Source organism: Camarhynchus parvulus, chromosome 6 (assembly GCF_901933205.1).
Source record: "Camarhynchus parvulus chromosome 6, STF_HiC, whole genome shotgun sequence".
Taxonomy (NCBI): Eukaryota; Metazoa; Chordata; class Aves; order Passeriformes; family Thraupidae; genus Camarhynchus; species Camarhynchus parvulus.
In genome coordinates, this window is record NC_044576.1 from 34797702 (window position 1) to 34813719 (window position 16018).

Here is a 16018-nt window from a genome sequence, read left to right on the forward strand (position 1 = left end):
AGGCGGTGATAGGATTTCAGGCTGTTTCCCAGTATTTCACTGCCAGCTGCCTGCCGAAGGAGGGATTTCCTGCTGGGTGGCCCCGGAGAGGGGCAGTGCTGCAGCCCTGTCACTGTCACTGAGGGTGGCAGTGCTGTGCCCAGTGCTCACTGTCCCTGTCCCTGTGGTGGCAGGGCAGCGGTGCTGTGCCCAGTGCTCACTGTCACTGTCCCTGTCCCTGTGGTGGCAGGGCAGCGGTGCTGTGGTGCCCGGGTGCTGCCGAGCCCTGTGTGACTGTGTTCTGTTCTCCTTGTAGATGGAGGAGATTAAGTTTAAGGACAGAGCAGTCTTCGTGCTGGAGAGAGAGTTAGGGGTGCGAGCCGGGCATGCTCAGAGACTGCAGCTCCAAAAGGAGGCTTTAGATGAACAACTGTCCCAGCTCAAAGAGTCTGACCGGCATCTGAGCAGCCCCAAGCGGGAACTTCCTTATGCAAGTGGTGCAGGAGACGCTTCAGATCATTCGGGAAGCCCCGTAAGCACTTCCACGTGGTTTCACCTGAACGAGCGACCAAACGAGTGGCAGAATCTTGATGAGTGCACCCTGGAGCAAGAGCTGTCCCATGGCTGTGCAGGGCTCCTGAGGCACCTGCTCGTGCTCTGGTTTTTGTGTGCCCAAACCCTTGAGATTTCCAATCAAACCTCGCCATGGGAGAGCTTTTGCTTTCTGTCGTTTTGTTTCCCCGTCGGTTTGGTTTGGTTTGGTTTGGTTTTGTCAGCAGGGTGGAATTGCTCTGTCCTTTCTCTCCTTTTCCTCACTGTGCCATGCTCAGTCACCCGCCTTAGTTTGACGGTTTGACACGACTCTGCCAACAAACGATGCAAATGCATTTCTCACCAAGCGCTGTTTGTGTGCAAGCTCTCGGAGGCGCGGGCTGGGGCTTGGGGAGCAGACGTACGAGGCCAGTTCCAGAGGGGACGGGGAAGGCACTGCAGGGCAGCATGGAAACTGCAGCCCCCAGGGCAGCCCTGCGCTGCTGCTCACTGCCAGCAGGACGCAAAGTGAACCAAACACATATCCTCTGCTGTTTGTCCTCTGCAAGAGCCAGAGCACTGGATTGGAATCACCCCTCCACAGTGGCTTTTGCAGTGTAACTCTGGCACCTCCCTGCTGGGGCCCCCCTTTGCCCAGAAGAGCCCTCGAGTAACTGCCCTCGTGCCTCTGACGTGTGCAGGTCGTCCTCATTGCTGATCCTCATCAAGATTTCTTTTGCGACAGCCTCGATTGTCTCAGTACAAGTGTAAAACTTATGCCTGAGCAAACCAATCTGTTTTATTCTTTGGCCCAAGCCTCTCCTGCACCTGTTGAATGAGGAACCCTAGACCTCCCAAAAGTGCCACCAGCACTTTTTTGTGGGCACTAATTTGCCTCTCTCTAGTTGTATTCAACTTCTGCCAAAGACCAGAAAAAGTCTTAGAGAAGGGGAAAAGTCTGTCACGTTTGTCAGTAGCTGTAACTCCTCTGATTCTGAACAAGAACACATCTACCTATATGTCTATTCATTTCTAATTTGATTGAAGCATTTTCACTCAGATAAAGTGCTACCCCTGTAGCCTTACGAGTGACCCTTCAGGACCCCATATGGGCCACAGCTTTCTGGAAGAAGAGCTTATTGAATGCACAATTGCATGGATTTTCCCCGTTCAGTAATTCAGTAATTTTAATACCAGTTTCTTATGACCAAGTCCTCAGAGTGGGCAATGTGTCTGAAGCTCTCAGTTCAACAGTGGCATCATTGGAACACGGCCTTCAGTTTTGATATTTTCTGTTGTTTCCAAGTTTACCATTTGTAAACTTTGTGTTTGCACATCTGTATTGTCACATTTGTGACCTTGTATTTGCATATGCATCTACACATACATATGCATATACACACCTCTGCATTTGCATTCTTTGTTACATTTCCACACCTGACTTTCCATTGGTCTCACCCTGCAGCTTTCCATGGTCACTTGGGTTCCACGGGTTACGCTCCACGCGGTAACATTTTAAAGTGTTTGCATTTGGGATAAGGAAAAGTTTGAGCTTTGCCAACGTGCTCTTGCGTGCGCACTTACGAACAGTTATTTGCAGTTGATCTTTGTTTTAGGAACAGCAGTTGGATGAAAAGGACGCGCGGCGCTTCCAGCTGAAAATCGCGGAGCTGAGCGGGATCATCCGCAAGCTGGAGGACAGGAACGCGCTGCTGTCGGAGGAGAGGAACGAGCTGGTGAGTGCAGCAGGGCCAGGCTGGGGACGTGTGCCTGTCCCAGGAACACCCGGGGCTGCTCCTGTGCTGCCTGGAACGAGGGGCTGCCTCCTCCTGCCTCCTGCTCAGCTCGCTGCTCGCGCTGGGCCGCGTCACTCTCCTCTTGGCTTGTGCAGCAATGGATTTTTAAGATGGCATTAGCTCAAATTTTATGTATTTTTTTTTAAAGTACATTCCCCACATTGAACGTTTGCTACACAGGCAGAATATCTTATTGTTGCCACAGCTCTCTTCACAAAGAGCAGCAGGCACAACTTTCCAAGGATTTCTCTGAGGGAAAGGCAGTGAGAAACCTAACAGAAGAGAAAATAACTCTTATCTCTACTTGCTGCTCCTGTTGTTTGACATATGTGGAATGTGTTGTGGAGATTGTTTACCAAAAGTGATTTGTTAATAGCACTCTGATGATGGTTGTTTAGATTGATTAGCCAATTAGGTAAAAGCTGTGTTGTGACTGTCTGGAGACAGTCACAAGTTTTTCTTTAGTATCTTTTCAGTATAATTTTAATAGATAGTGTTAGTGTAATATAATAAAGCTTAATAAAGCATTTGTTCAGCCTTCTGGACCCATTAGAATCAAAGCACATTATTCCCACATCAGGGGCTCCCTACAATGATATCTTCTCATGTGGGAATGCTCTCTTCCCAATGGAAAATCCTAAGAGTTTTTATCAGCTCTGCTTTGCATCAGGAGAAAATACTTCTAGTGTGATAGTTACAGAAAGTAGGTAATATATTTAATGAAAAAGCTCCAGAGGTGTTATTTTTCCCTTATCTTTCAGCTGAAACGCCTCAGAGAAGCAGAAAGTCAGTATAAGCCCATTTTGGACAAAAACAAACGCCTCAGTAGGAAGAATGAGGAGTTGTCACATGCCTTACGTCGAATGGAAAACAAACTGAAATTTGTGACCCAGGAGAACATTGCCATGGTGAGTGCCTTGCTCCTGGGAGAACGTGGGACGTGGTGGGGCTGAGCGAGCCAGGCATTGGCCCACCCTTGCAGGTTCCATGGGAAACTCTTCCATTCTGGCCAGCTCCCTTCCAACCCAAACTCACCTGGCATTCTATGGTTCACCTTCAGCTTTCCTGCCAGAATCACCTCATCTGCCCCTGTGACCCTGCCCCTCTTCCAGCTGGAGGAGCAGAACCCTCTGGCCCATCTGGAGCCTGGATGTGAGGCTCAGCAGAAAGGGAGCAGGAGAGCTGCCAGGGCAACCATTAGAGAGATGTCTTCTACTTGCTGTAAAGGGACGGGCCAGACAAGTCCCTGGCAAAGCCTCCTGATCATTTCCTCCTCTGCCCTGTGGTTTTTGGATTCTAGAGGCAAAGAAGTGGAGCAATAAGGAGACCAAGCTCCCTAAATGACCTTGACCACAGCCAGGAAGAAAGGGAAGTGGATTTCCTGAGACTACAAGTAATTGAGCAGCAGAACATCATAGATGAGCTCTCCAAGGTAAGATGAGAGGCTGCTGTTCTCATGTGAGGGTGCCCAAGGGCAGAGCACAGGGAGCCCAAGGAAGGGGTTCTTCCCAAGGTTCTGGGCGCTGGTGGGCACAGTGGGCAGCAGGGGAACCTGGCAGGCATTCCTGTGCTCAGTAGTAATAGAAATTATCTGTGGTGTGGTGTTTGGGAATATCCTTTCGATCCGCATTGGCCTGGCTGACAGAACCCTGTCCTTGCATGTGCTGGCGGCCAGATCTGGGAGGGAAACTGTCCGAGCTCCTTCAGCTGGACACAGCACCAGGGCTGAAGATTCCTGTGCACAGGGAGGGGTCTGCAACCCTGGGCTTGGGGTTTTGCTTCCTTCTTAGCATGTTCTCTGTCCTTGGAAACAGAAAATGCCAAAATCATGATACTCCTCTAGAAAATAACTTTTATTTCTTCCCTTTCTTTTTAAGCCTGTCCAGTTGCTGACATTATTTCATTCTCTTTCATTAGACCCTGGAGACTGCTGGCTATGTGAAGAGTGTCATGGTAAGAGTGACATTAGCTTCCTCCTGATTTATATATGCTTTAAATGGCTGTTCATGGAAAGCAGGCAGGGTACAATAGCATTTATTCTCCCTTGCATCTGTGTTCAGCGGTGAGCTGACCCAGGGTTTCCTCAGAGCAGATTTTTATCAGCAGTTGTTCACCAGAGAAAAGCACAGTGATGGTGGGGAGGAAAGCTTTAATCCCACCACCTGCCAATGTGGCCAAGGGCAAGTGTCCCCATCTCCAGGGCAGCTCTGTCCCCTTGGAATGGCATTTTCTCACTCTGGCTACCCCTGGCTTTGTGTCACCCACACTGGGGTGTGCTCAGCCCTGCCCTTGCCCCATCCCTGTGCTGTGGTGGGCAGGAATGTTTGGGGTTCCAAACAGGGCTGTCTGGGGTTCCACCACTGATGGCTATTGATGGGATGTGCTGTTCCCATTGCCAGGCAGCGTGTTCGATTGTCCCTGGGCTGGGATTGGCCACCAGGCTGAGCAGCAGCACGTGTCACTGTCTCCAAGGTCACCACATCCTTGTACCCAGGGAAATGGAGCAGCTGAGGGTTCCCCCTGTGGAGCTTCCCTCTCTGCACTCCTGGGCTTTGCAAGTCCAGAACAGAGGCTTTTTTCTGAGTACTGTAAAAAATCAACCTAATACCACAAAGAGGAGGAAATTGTTCCCTGGCAGGGTGGGCAGCCCTGGCACAGGTGCCCAGAGCAGCTGTGGCTGCCCCTGGATCCCTGGCAGTGCCCAAGGCCGGGCTGGACACCGGGGCTGGGAGCACCTGGGGCAGTGGGAGGTGTCCCTGCCATGGCAGGAGTGAAAGGAGGTGATATTTTAGGTCCCTCCAACCTGGAATTTGATTATTCTATTATTTGCTCTGATTGGAAAAAATTGTTGGTAGCATTAAGGGCTCAAACCTTACTCCAGAGGCAGAGGGAACCTGCAGATCCTTAGGGAAGGAGCTGAGCCTGGAAGTGCAGAGTTCAAAGGGGCCCTGCAGTGTGTGCAGTGTGGCTGTTGGGTGTGTGCCCCTTCCAGAGCCACCAACAGCCACCAGGGACAGAGCCAGGGCTGCAGGGCTGTGGTCACCCAGGGAGCAGCTCCACGGGGACACCCAAACTCTCAGCATAAAGCTCATCACCAGCTTTATTTTAACTTGATTTCCATGGACATAAAGAGTGATTTCTAGTTGTCTGTGGCAAAGCTGAAAGATGTTGGAGTAAATAACCCAGGCCTGGTGTTGGTGTGGGACAGTGGCCAGCAGGGACATTCCTGTCTGTTGCTTCCCCAGTGGCTCCCTGTGCTGACATGCTTAGTTTCAGTAACTGCTGTTCAGTAGCACGTGTCTCTGACTCTTGCAGGAACGTGATAAGCTGCTAAGGTTCAGGAAGCAAAGGAAAAAAATGACAAGAATTCCTAAGGTAAAAAACAAACCCTTCCATGGTGACGTGCTGATGGGCAGGGCTGGGGTGCTCAGAGCACCCCAGGGCCATGGCAATGTTCTCCTCAAGGGTCTGCACATGGGTCCTGAGCCTCAGTTTGGGTGATGTAGCTCAAGGACATTGACAGACTGTATTGGGATATTCAAGGGGGGCAGGGGACCTGTCTGCATTGAGCATTCTGAGCCTTTTCATGCTCTGCATTCACCCTGTGGGACTCTGGTGGGATGTGGTTGTCTTAAGAGCAGACAAATTTTATGAATTAACACATCTCCCAATGATCTTCTAATGGTGCTGCCTGAAAACATGTGTACGTAGTAAATAATTCATGGTGGAGTTTAGTAACATGTGAAAATTGCTGGTTGGGGAAGCAGTGGTTAGAGCTCAGGGAAAAGGGGATGTTGGTTAATGAGGGCTTGGCAGGGTGTTAATGTAAATATTAACACTAAAATGTCACAGGAAGGCTTAATGTCAGGGCTGCCAGTGTGCTGTGATCCACAGATGAACAATTAGAGTGAGGCTGGAGCTAATGAACCTATGAATAACTAATTGAGGTCGATGGGAGATGACTCCTGTCATCCTGAGCATCACATCCAGGCCTTCCAGGGAGTCCCATGCTGTCTGAAGGCTGGGTGGGGCTGCAGGGACAGCGCACAGGGAATGGCTCCCAGTGCCAGGGGCAGGCATGGATGGGAGATTGGGAATTGGGAATTGTTCCCTGGCAGGGTGGGCAGCCCTGGCACAGGTGCCCAGAGCAGCTGGGGCTGCCCCTGGATCCCTGGCAGTGCCCAAGGCCAGGCTGGACACTGGGGCTGGGAGCACCTGGGACAGTGGGAGGTGTCCCTGCCACATTCTGGGATTGTGTGATTCTCCTTCAAAAGTTACTCACTGCAAATTAAAACCAAAGGCCAAAATTGAGGTATGTTTTTGCAAATTATCAATTAAAAGTATCTTTAGATCTGTGAAGTGCTGTCTTTGACTTTCAAGCATTTACAGTAAATCTTTCTTTTACCACCATTCCTTTAAACAAAAAGCAGCTTTGAGTGGAAAACTGGATTTCTTCAAACCATTGCTGTGGTGATTAACTTCAAGTAAAATCTTTTTGAAGATCTGACTTTTCATGTGAAAGTTGTGGTGCTGACAGGAGGGACACCACAGTGATGACAGTGGATTAAAAGATATTTCAGTGCCCAGCTCTGCCCTTGTGCTGAGGTGAGCACTGAAATAAAAGGGATTTTTGGCCATAGAGAAACTGAAAGGAAAATGCCTTTGGACAGGGCCTGGGAGGGGTCACAAATACACCAGTTCAGGGATTCAGACAGTGCCAGGCACTGCCTGAGCTCCATCCTGGGCTGAAAGGTTTTACAGACACCCAGGGGAGGGGCTGGGCTGGCTCTGCAGAGAGCGGGGGGAGAACAAGAAACAATATAACAATATAACAATAAAATATTAAATAATTCCAGAGCCTGGAGCCCAGGGGGCTGCAGGGCCCGTGCTCAGCCCCAGGGCAGTCTGTCCGGGTGCCAGGGTCAGTCTGTCCGGCTGCAGGGTCAGTCTGTCCGGGTGCCAGGGTCAGTCTGTCCGGGTGCAGGGGCAGTCTGTCCGGGTGCAGGGTCAGTCTGTCCGGGTGCAGGGCAGTCTGTCCAGGTGCAGGGCAGTCTGTCGGGTGCGGGGCAGTTGGGCGTCCTGTCCGGTGCCAGTCTGCCGGGGGCAGCTGTCGGGTGGGGTCGGCTGCAGGGCGTCTCGGTGCAGGGGCAGTGCGGGGCAGTCTGTCCGGGTGCAGGGCATCTGTCGGTGCCAGGGGCAGTCTGTCCGGGTGCAGGGCAGTCTGTCCGGGTGCAGGGTCAGTCTGTCCGGGTGCAGGGGCAGTCTGTCCGGGTGCAGGGTCAGTCTGTCCGGGTGCAGGGGCAGTCTGTCCTGTGTGCCAGGGCAGTCTGTCCGGGTGCAGGGGCAGTCTGTCCATATGCCAGGGCGCTCCCTGACCCTGCTCTCTGTCAGAAGCCGGTGGTGGAGACGTTCTATGGCTATGATGAGGAGGCTTCCCTGGAGTCTGATGGTTCCTTCATCTCCTACCAAACCGTACGGCTACCAGGCCCCAACCCCTGCAACGGTGGAGCTATGGCAGAGACCTGGAAGATGGTCATCTCCTCAAAAAGCCCTCTTGCTTTGCTCGTCACCCTGCTGCTGGTTTTTAATTAAATCCCTGCTCTGTTCCATCACTTCTGTCTCTCATTGCTGCGCTCTCATATCTGTTCTGTCATTCTGTCACCTCAGACCACAAAATGAAACATTTCTGTTAAATTTGGTGCTGTGCATGGTGGTCAGTATCTCTAAATCTCAGGTCTTCAGTAGCTTCACAACTTCCAACCAAGCTGGAAATCTGATATCCTAAGAATATTGAATTTATGGCAGGTTTGCACGTCTAAAAAACGGAGAAATTGGACAGGCTGTGGGAGGTGTGTCCACTCTGAGCCTGGCTGCAGGTTTTGGCAGGTGCACTTTGGGCCAGCCAAGCTCAGTAAGGTCTGTGTAAGGAGGGAGAGGGAATGAATGCTCCCCTGAAGCTCTGGGCTCCAGGGAAAGGCTGGTTCCTGGCTGGGTTCTAGAGGGTCTGAGAGCAGAGCACACAAATGTAATACAAATTAAAGGGATTATTCTTTGGATTTGCCAGGGCTTCCCCACAAATGCACTCCCCAGTGTGTGTCAGATCACTGGCCCATTACACAGCTCTGGGCTTAACAAGACTCTTGTAATAAACAAGAATTGCCCCTGATGATGCGCAGCCTTTTCACGGTGTGCTGGCCGCAGGTGTGTAATTCAGCCTGCAGCAAGGGAGCCTGCAGAATTCCTCACTCCATCATGAAAGGTACCTGATGGTTACCAGGCTGCCCTGCAGGAAATCTGAATGTATTTGTGTATGCATGAGCCTGTTTACTTTTCATTCCTGTATTGACATCTTCCCCCCGTTCAGCCAGTGGGAAGCTGGTGCATGCACCCAGCAATGTAATTCCATTTTGTGTTGAGTGAAATATTCCGGTCAGACATGAAAGCACTCCATACTGGATATCGTAAGCAGGGTGAAGAAGATGAAGGGCTCCTTTCATGTTGGCTGTCACCACTTCTACAACTATTAACTCTGGATTCGTGTTTTAATAATTGAGTGAGGCTGTCAGGCTTGGTTTCCTTTCCAAATTGAAAGCTTTTGTTGTTAAAGAAAGCTGCATTTTCACCTTTAATGTGATGATTTTCCCTGTTCCAGTAGGAAAGGGTGGTGCAGTCATTAGTGTGCTATATGGAAGGCAAGCTTTTATCTTTGCAAGGCAGGTATTATCTTTTTATTTCTGTGTTGCACTTCCTGGAGGTAAGAGCGTGCAAGGGATGTGCAGGGGACGGAGGGGAGCGGCTTGAGGGCACTTAACTAGGATTTTGTGTACCGTGGTTCCAAATTGCATTTCAAAAGGGATGATTCTGGCAGTTTTAGGAGACAGCAGACCTAACCCGGTCCGTTTGTGTGCTGGCAGGGCATGGCCAAGGAGGAGACGGAGCTGCGGTTCCGGCAGCTGACGATGGAGTACCAGGCGCTGCAGCGCGCCTACGCCCTGCTGCAGGAGCAGGTCGGGGGCACCCTGGATGCAGAGCGCGAAGTCAAGGTCTGCAGGGCGTGCACGCCGTGGAAATGGGGCCGTGCAGCTGGCAGGGTGGGTGGGGAGCCCCCGGCCGGGCTCAGGCTGTTCCCCAGCTCACCTGGGCTCGGCCAGGCGGCTCCGGGCGCTCTGAGCGCTGCCAGCCCTGGGAAGGGCTGCGGGGAATGCACCGCTGCTGCAGCTCGGGCTGCTCACCTCTGCTCTGCTCCAGGGAAATCCTGGGAGGGCTTTCGTGGGAAATCCTTGAAAGTAAGCTCTTTTTCTATTAAGAACTAGGGCAGATAGCCTTAAATATATAATGTGTGGTCTTTAATTCCTTCTGGGCTCTGAGAGATTACATGATTCCTCATAAAATGTTTAGAAGGCTTATAGCTGGGATTTTTCTGTTAATTAAATTGCCAAGTGCCCTGTGCCATTCTGCCTGTCTGCCTCACAGGGTTCCCGTGGCTCTGGACAGCTGGCCTGAGGGGCTGCTGTTGTTGGGAGCTTGTTGTGTGTGCACAGAGGAATTGTTCCCTGGCACAGGTGCCCAGAGCAGCTGGGGCTGCCCCTGGATCCCTGGCAGTGCCCAAGGCCAGGCTGGACATTGGGGCTGGGAGCACCTGGGACAGTGGGAGGTGTCCCTGCCATGGCTGGGGTGGCACTGGGGGGGGTTTGGGGTCCCTTCCCTCCCAAACCATCCCCTGACTCCCTGCAGGGCTGGCAGGATGGGTCATGTCCATCCTGGAAGGATGTGAGTGCAGTCAGGAAAAGGGACAAATTTGCTGTTTAACAGGAGAAATGTGCCTGCAGAGCCCTAATTTGTTCCAACGCCTGTTCTGTGGAGGTGTTATCCAGGAACAATGGGAGTGGGTCAAGGTGTAATGCATGAAAACTGACATTCCCAGAATGAACATCTACTCTGAAACATCAGGGACTGCACCTGGAAGGAAAACCCCGTGAGCCAAGGCATGCCCAGCTGTGAGAGTGGCTGGATTTTAGTCTTTTCACAGGGGGCCAAAGGAGGCACCGTGTAGGTCATGCAAACAAAGCCACTGTCGGTGTAAATAACGGGATAAATAGCAGAGAAATGGCTCAAGGAAATAAATGTTCTGTGAAAGTATGTAACGAATACAACAGCTAGCAATAATTACATTTGTTCTCCAGAAAACACGTGCAGGAATGTGGTGTCTATTTAAATAAGCAGGAAGCTACAGATACAGTAAAAAATGAGAGATGGGTATGAAATAGATATGGCCCTAAATCATGGATAAGGCTCTAAGTCATGGATAAGGCACCAAAGGCACAAAAGTCAATGAAATTTGCCAGTTTGTAATGTGGGCTCTCCTCTGAATGTTTAATGTGCCCCAAATTTAAGGGAACCAGGTGTGCCCAGAATTGTGCCATAGTAATTTTCTTTTGTTGTCCTGGAGAAAGGGAGGAGGCTCTGGCTGCAGCCTGGCATGAGCAGCTGTGAGGGGCCAGCTCTGCTTTGCCATTTTGTTAATCTTGAGATGAATCTCAAATTCAGTAATCCTATCTCCCAGACTTGATTTGATTACATTTGATGATTTGATACTCTGTGCTCAGCTGCAAATTTCTTCTGCCAGGGAACTTTCAAAATAATTTGTTAAAAGCCTTTGGTGTTTTTAATATTTCCTGTAACTGCATTAGGTTTGGTCTTTTGGAGAAAGTTTGATTTTTTAAAAATTTCTTTTTAAATTATCCTTAATCAATGTTTGGTTTTTTGTTTCTCTCTCATGTGCCACAGACACGTGAGCAGCTCCAAGCAGAAATACACCGGTCCCAGGCTCAGATAGAAGACCTGGAGAAGGCTCTGGCTGAGCAGGGACAGGTAATGCTGACTCCAGCCCTTCCCCACCTCTCTGCTGGGGGACCAGAAACGTTCCCAGGCTGGTCACAGCTTGTGCACCACTTCTGGTAAAAAACCAACAACCAAACAAAGAAACAAAACCAAAAAATCCAAAACAACAACAGCAGTAAACAGAAAATGTTTTTGAGAACAATTAAATATTAAATGATTCAATAATTGCCTTCCCAGCTTAACCTCTTCTTGTTGTTCTTGCTGATAAACGATGTTCTGGGTTTGTGGGTTTTATATATTCCTCAAACTAAGAGATTAGCTTTCAGATAAAGTTTAGTTTGCCTGATCTGCAGAAATATGTAATTCGTATTTAGCAAAATAGAAATTTGATAGTAAACACATAGTTGAAAATACCCCTTTTAATTTGAACCAGATTTTACTCGAGTTTTTAAATCACTGGAATGTTTTTATTTCATTTGTGGACTACAGAGCTGTTAAAATTATATGGGCAAGTTTAGCTTAGGGAGATATTTTAGGAAGTAATGCACTTACAGTTTCACAGCTCTCCCTGCTGTGTCCCTCTGCATGTGAGGTTCATTAAATACTTGCTGCTGTGCTGTTGCAAGTGTTGCAGCTTCACCTGCAGTGTTGTTCATTTCTGCCCAAGGACATGAAGTGGATTGAGGAGAAGCAGGCATTGTACAGAAGGAATCAGGAGCTGGTAGAAAAGGTATTTAATGTTTCTAATTGCATTACTCAAATAGCATTTGTGTCTTGAGGGATGCAGGAGGTGCAACATTCCAATCTGCATGGCACTGCCCTGCTGGCAATAACTCGTGTTTAATAGGAGATCCTCACAAACCTGCTGGAGAAGTGGGGCTCTGGCACTCCCTGTGGGTGTCCTGTGCACGGGGACAGTGGCCCTGGGGGCCAGCCCGGTGTCCCCCTGGCCCGGGGTGGCTCAGCCCTGCCCTGGTGGGGTGTGCCTGCCCAGGGCTGGCTGTGCCTGCCCCCTGGCTCAGGTGCCCTGGGTGTTCCTGCCCCCTGGCTCAGGTGCCCTGGCTGTGCCTGCCCCCCTGGCTCAGGTGCCCTGGCTGTGCCTGCCCCCTGGCTCAGGTGCCCTGGGTGTTCCTGCCCCCCGGCTCAGGTGCCCTGGCTGTGCCTGCCCCCCTGGCTCAGCCCTGCCCGGCTCAGGTGCCCTGGGTGTGCCTGCCCCCCTGGCTCAGCCCTGCCCCCTGGCTCAGGTGCCCTGGCTGTGCCTGCCCCCTGGCTCAGGTGCCCTGGCTGTGCCTGCCCCCTGGCTCAGGTGCCCTGGGTGTTCCTGCCCCCTGGCTCAGCCCTGCCCTGGCTCAGGTGCCCTGGGTGTGCCTGCCCCCTGGCTCAGGTGCCCTGGGTTTGCCTGCCCCCTGGCTCAGGTGCCCTGGCTGTGCCTGCCCCCTGGCTCAGGTGCCCTGGCTGTGCCTGCCCCCTGGCTCAGCCCTGCCCGGCTCAGGTGCCCTGTGCTTTGGCAGATCAGGCAGATGGAGGCTGAGGAGGCACGCCTCAAGCACGACGTGCAGGACGCCAAGGACCAGAACGAGCTGCTGGAGTTCAGGATCCTGGAGCTGGAGGTGAGCCCCTGGGGCAGCCCCATCCTGCTGGTGTGGGGCTCTGCAGAGGGGCACTGTGCGGGGTCTGGTCAAAGAGGAGAACCACCAACAGCACCAACACCACCCGTGTGGCTGACAGGCTGTTGTGGCAGGAGGCTGGGTGGGATGAGCTGTAGGGCCCCCCAAGCCAGAGCAGTCCATGGTGCTGTGCTGTGGCACAGCCAGCGGTAACGCAGGATTCTTGTCCTTTCAGGAGAGAGAGAGACGCTCCCCGGCCATCACCTTCCACCACGGCCCCTTCACGGAGGGCAAGAGCCCTCTGCAGGTGTACTGCGAGGCTGAAGGTGTAACAGTAAGGGCTGCTCCTTTCCTACCCCCTCCCTGAGCAAAGCCAGGCGCCCCGTGCTGACTCCTGCCTCTCCATTCCTCTCTTGCCAGGACATCGTAGTGGCAGAGCTGATGAAAAAGTTGGACATTTTAGGGGATAACGCCGTAAGTGTATGTTCCTTTAATAAATTGTGCATGCTTTGGGGAATGCCTGTCCTCGTGTGGAGTGAGCACAGCTGCCTGGCCTGGTGCTGCACAGCCTGTCCTGCCTCTGGGTTGGGCTGCGAGCAAAGCATTTGCTGCCATCTCAAGGTTTTGCTGCCACTGAGGAGCGAAGTGCAGGGCCCGTGTCACACGCTGCTCCCAGATCCCTGTTACTGAGAGTCACGTCGCTGGTGGGGGCTTTCTGGCCACTGGTCACACACGGTTTCTTGATTTGCTTGCTCTGCATTTGCTTTGCTTTTGCATTTCAGCAGCTGTGTGCTTTGGTTTGCCCAATAACCCACTAACCCCTGATGCTAACCAGGATATTGAACAAGAAGCCAAAACAGCAGCATGAAAAGGAGAAGCAAATAACAAGAAAGGTGCGAGTGCTTCTCCTTCAGCAGGTGGCAGTGAGTGACTGCACACAGTTATGCACATGGAGGGCACACACAGGGTCCTGTGGGTCTTCTCCTGTGCCCTGTCCTGTCAGCAGAGCCCCTCAAGGTCTCACAGAGCCCTCAGCACCTCCAGGGCCCTCCTGGGACCCCACCCCAGCACTGGGGCTGCAGGAGGGTCCCCATGTTCTCAAACTCTGCACTGGGGCTGCCCCAGCTCTCCCTGTGACCAGCCTGGGCACCAGGGCTGCCCCAGCTCTCCCTGTGACCAGGCTGGACAGCAGCAAAATGCCATCCCCAGGACCATGGCACGGCCTGGAAGTACCAGAGCTATAAATACCTGAGGGTGGGCAGCCCTGGCACAGGTGCCCAGAGCAGCTGGGGCTGCCCCTGGATCCCTGGCAGTGCCCAAGGCCAGGCTGGACACTGGGGCTGGGAGCACCTGGGACAGTGGGAGGTGTCCCTGCCATGGCAGGGTGGCACCGGGGCATTTTAAGGTCCCTTCCCGCCCAGAGCACGCCAGGATTCCCTGATTCAGTCCCTGCAGGGCAGCACTGCCCTGTCCCAGCAGTGCCTGAGGCTGAAGCTCTCCAGCATCCCCCTGCCCAGCAGCTGCCCTGGCTCAGGGTCCCACACGAGCCAGGCCCTGCCCTGCTGTACCTGTGGTCCCGCTGAAGGTTGGCATGAAATGCAAAACCCAGTTCCAGTGCTTTGATATTTGGAGAAAGCAACAGAAGATGGATGGAATGGCCACCATCTCAACAAATGCTTCCCAAAAGCATCACTTGGCTGCACAAGTGAGGATGGTGCATGGGATGAGCACTGCATCTCTTCTCCCCATGGCTCTCTGTGCTGAGCTTGATCCTGTCCTGTGTAAATGTGTGTTTATTCCCTGCTGGGTAAACATAGATCCACTGTCCCTTTTCTTTTTGGTAAATATGAGAATTTTGGAAGAATTATGTATGACGAGGATTGGTAATGAATAGTGACAATGGTTTTTACAATGCATTACAATATTCATTTTCTCTGCCTCAGTTTATTGTTCCTCAGACATATTTAATTCCAGACGTGTTTGAAACAGCAGTGGCCCAAGTAGTGGGTTAGTAACAAGAACTGGGATCTGTTGTAATTGTGCTCTGCTTTTGGTGCAGAATCTGACCAACGAGGAGCAGGTGGTCATCATCCAGGCCAGGACTGTCCTCACGCTGGCTGAGAAGGTGAGAGCACAGGTGGGGAGGTGAGGAGCAGGGGATGGGAAGGTGAGGAGCAGAGGGTGGGAGGTGAGGAGCAGAGGAGGGAAGGTGAGGAGCACAGGTGGGCAGGTGAGGAGCACAGGTGGGCAGGTGAGGAGCAGGGGATGGTGAGGAGCACAGGTGGGCAGGTGAGGAGCAGAGGAGGGAAGGTGAGGAGCAGGGGATGGGAAGGTGAGGAGCACAGGATGGGGAGGTGAGGAGCAGAGGATGGGGAGGTGAGGAGCAGGGAATGGGAAGGTGAGGAGCACAGGTGGGCAGGTGAGGAGCAGGGGATGGTGAGGAGCACAGGTGGGCAGGTGAGGAGCAGGGGATGGTGAGGAGCACAGGTGGGCAGGTGAGGAGCAGAGAATGGGAAGGTGAGGAGCACAGGTGGGCAGGTGAGGAGCACAGGATGGGGAGGTGAGGAGCAGGGAATGGGAAGGTGAGGAGCACAGGATGGGGAGGTGAGGAGCAGAGGGTGGGCAGGTGAGGAGCACAGGTGGGCAGGTGAGGAGCAGGGAATGGGAAGGTGAGGAGCACAGGATGGGGAGGTGAGGAGCAGAGGGTGGGGAGGTGAGGAGCAGGGGATGGTGAGGAGCACAGGTGGGCAGGTGAGGAGCACAGGTGGGCAGGTGAGGAGCAGGGAATGGGAAGGTGAGGAGGCTTTGAGATGTGGCTTTTCAGAGAAAGCCAGTGTCAGGGTTGGTTGTGCTCTGCTGTTGGGCTGGTCCCTGCCTGCTGGCACACGCCCAGCCCCAGGGCCCTGCTCAGGCTCTGTCTGTGTCCCCAGTGGCTCCAGCAGATCGAGGTGACCGAGTCTGCGCTGCAGCAGAAGATGCTGGACCTGGAGAACGAGAAGGTACCGGGGAGGGGGCAGCAGGGGCTGGGGCTGGGCCCTGGGGGTCACTGACAGCCCCTCCCTTGCTCCCCAGGAGCTGTTCAGCAAGCAGAAGGGCTACCTGGACGATGAGCTGGACTTCAGGAAACAGTCCCTGGACCAGGCTCACAAGGTGAGGGCTGTCACAGGGGGCTGCCTCAGCGCACCTGGGTGAGCTCGCTGACCACGGGCTCTGCCCTGGCCCTGGGCAGTGCTGCTGTGCCGTGCCCCAGGGGCTGCGTGGGTC

The 16018-nt window shown here is 52.8% G+C and overlaps 1 protein-coding gene across 1 annotated transcript in view; it reads left to right on the plus strand.

Annotated features, from left to right (window-relative positions):
* Positions 1 to 16018, plus strand: part of JAKMIP3 (Janus kinase and microtubule interacting protein 3) — a 50300-nt gene that overhangs the window by 29483 nt on the left and 4799 nt on the right. Inside the window, exons 5-20 of the mRNA XM_030951081.1 lie at positions 296 to 511; positions 2127 to 2246; positions 3068 to 3214; positions 3607 to 3738; positions 4224 to 4259; positions 5622 to 5681; positions 7698 to 7838; positions 9221 to 9349; positions 11094 to 11177; positions 11815 to 11877; positions 12659 to 12757; positions 12990 to 13088; positions 13175 to 13228; positions 14814 to 14879; positions 15685 to 15753; positions 15827 to 15904. Coding sequence (XP_030806941.1) covers positions 296 to 511; positions 2127 to 2246; positions 3068 to 3214; positions 3607 to 3738; positions 4224 to 4259; positions 5622 to 5681; positions 7698 to 7838; positions 9221 to 9349; positions 11094 to 11177; positions 11815 to 11877; positions 12659 to 12757; positions 12990 to 13088; positions 13175 to 13228; positions 14814 to 14879; positions 15685 to 15753; positions 15827 to 15904 — 1593 coding nt within the window. The remainder of the gene's footprint in view (positions 1 to 295; positions 512 to 2126; positions 2247 to 3067; positions 3215 to 3606; positions 3739 to 4223; positions 4260 to 5621; positions 5682 to 7697; positions 7839 to 9220; positions 9350 to 11093; positions 11178 to 11814; positions 11878 to 12658; positions 12758 to 12989; positions 13089 to 13174; positions 13229 to 14813; positions 14880 to 15684; positions 15754 to 15826; positions 15905 to 16018) is intronic.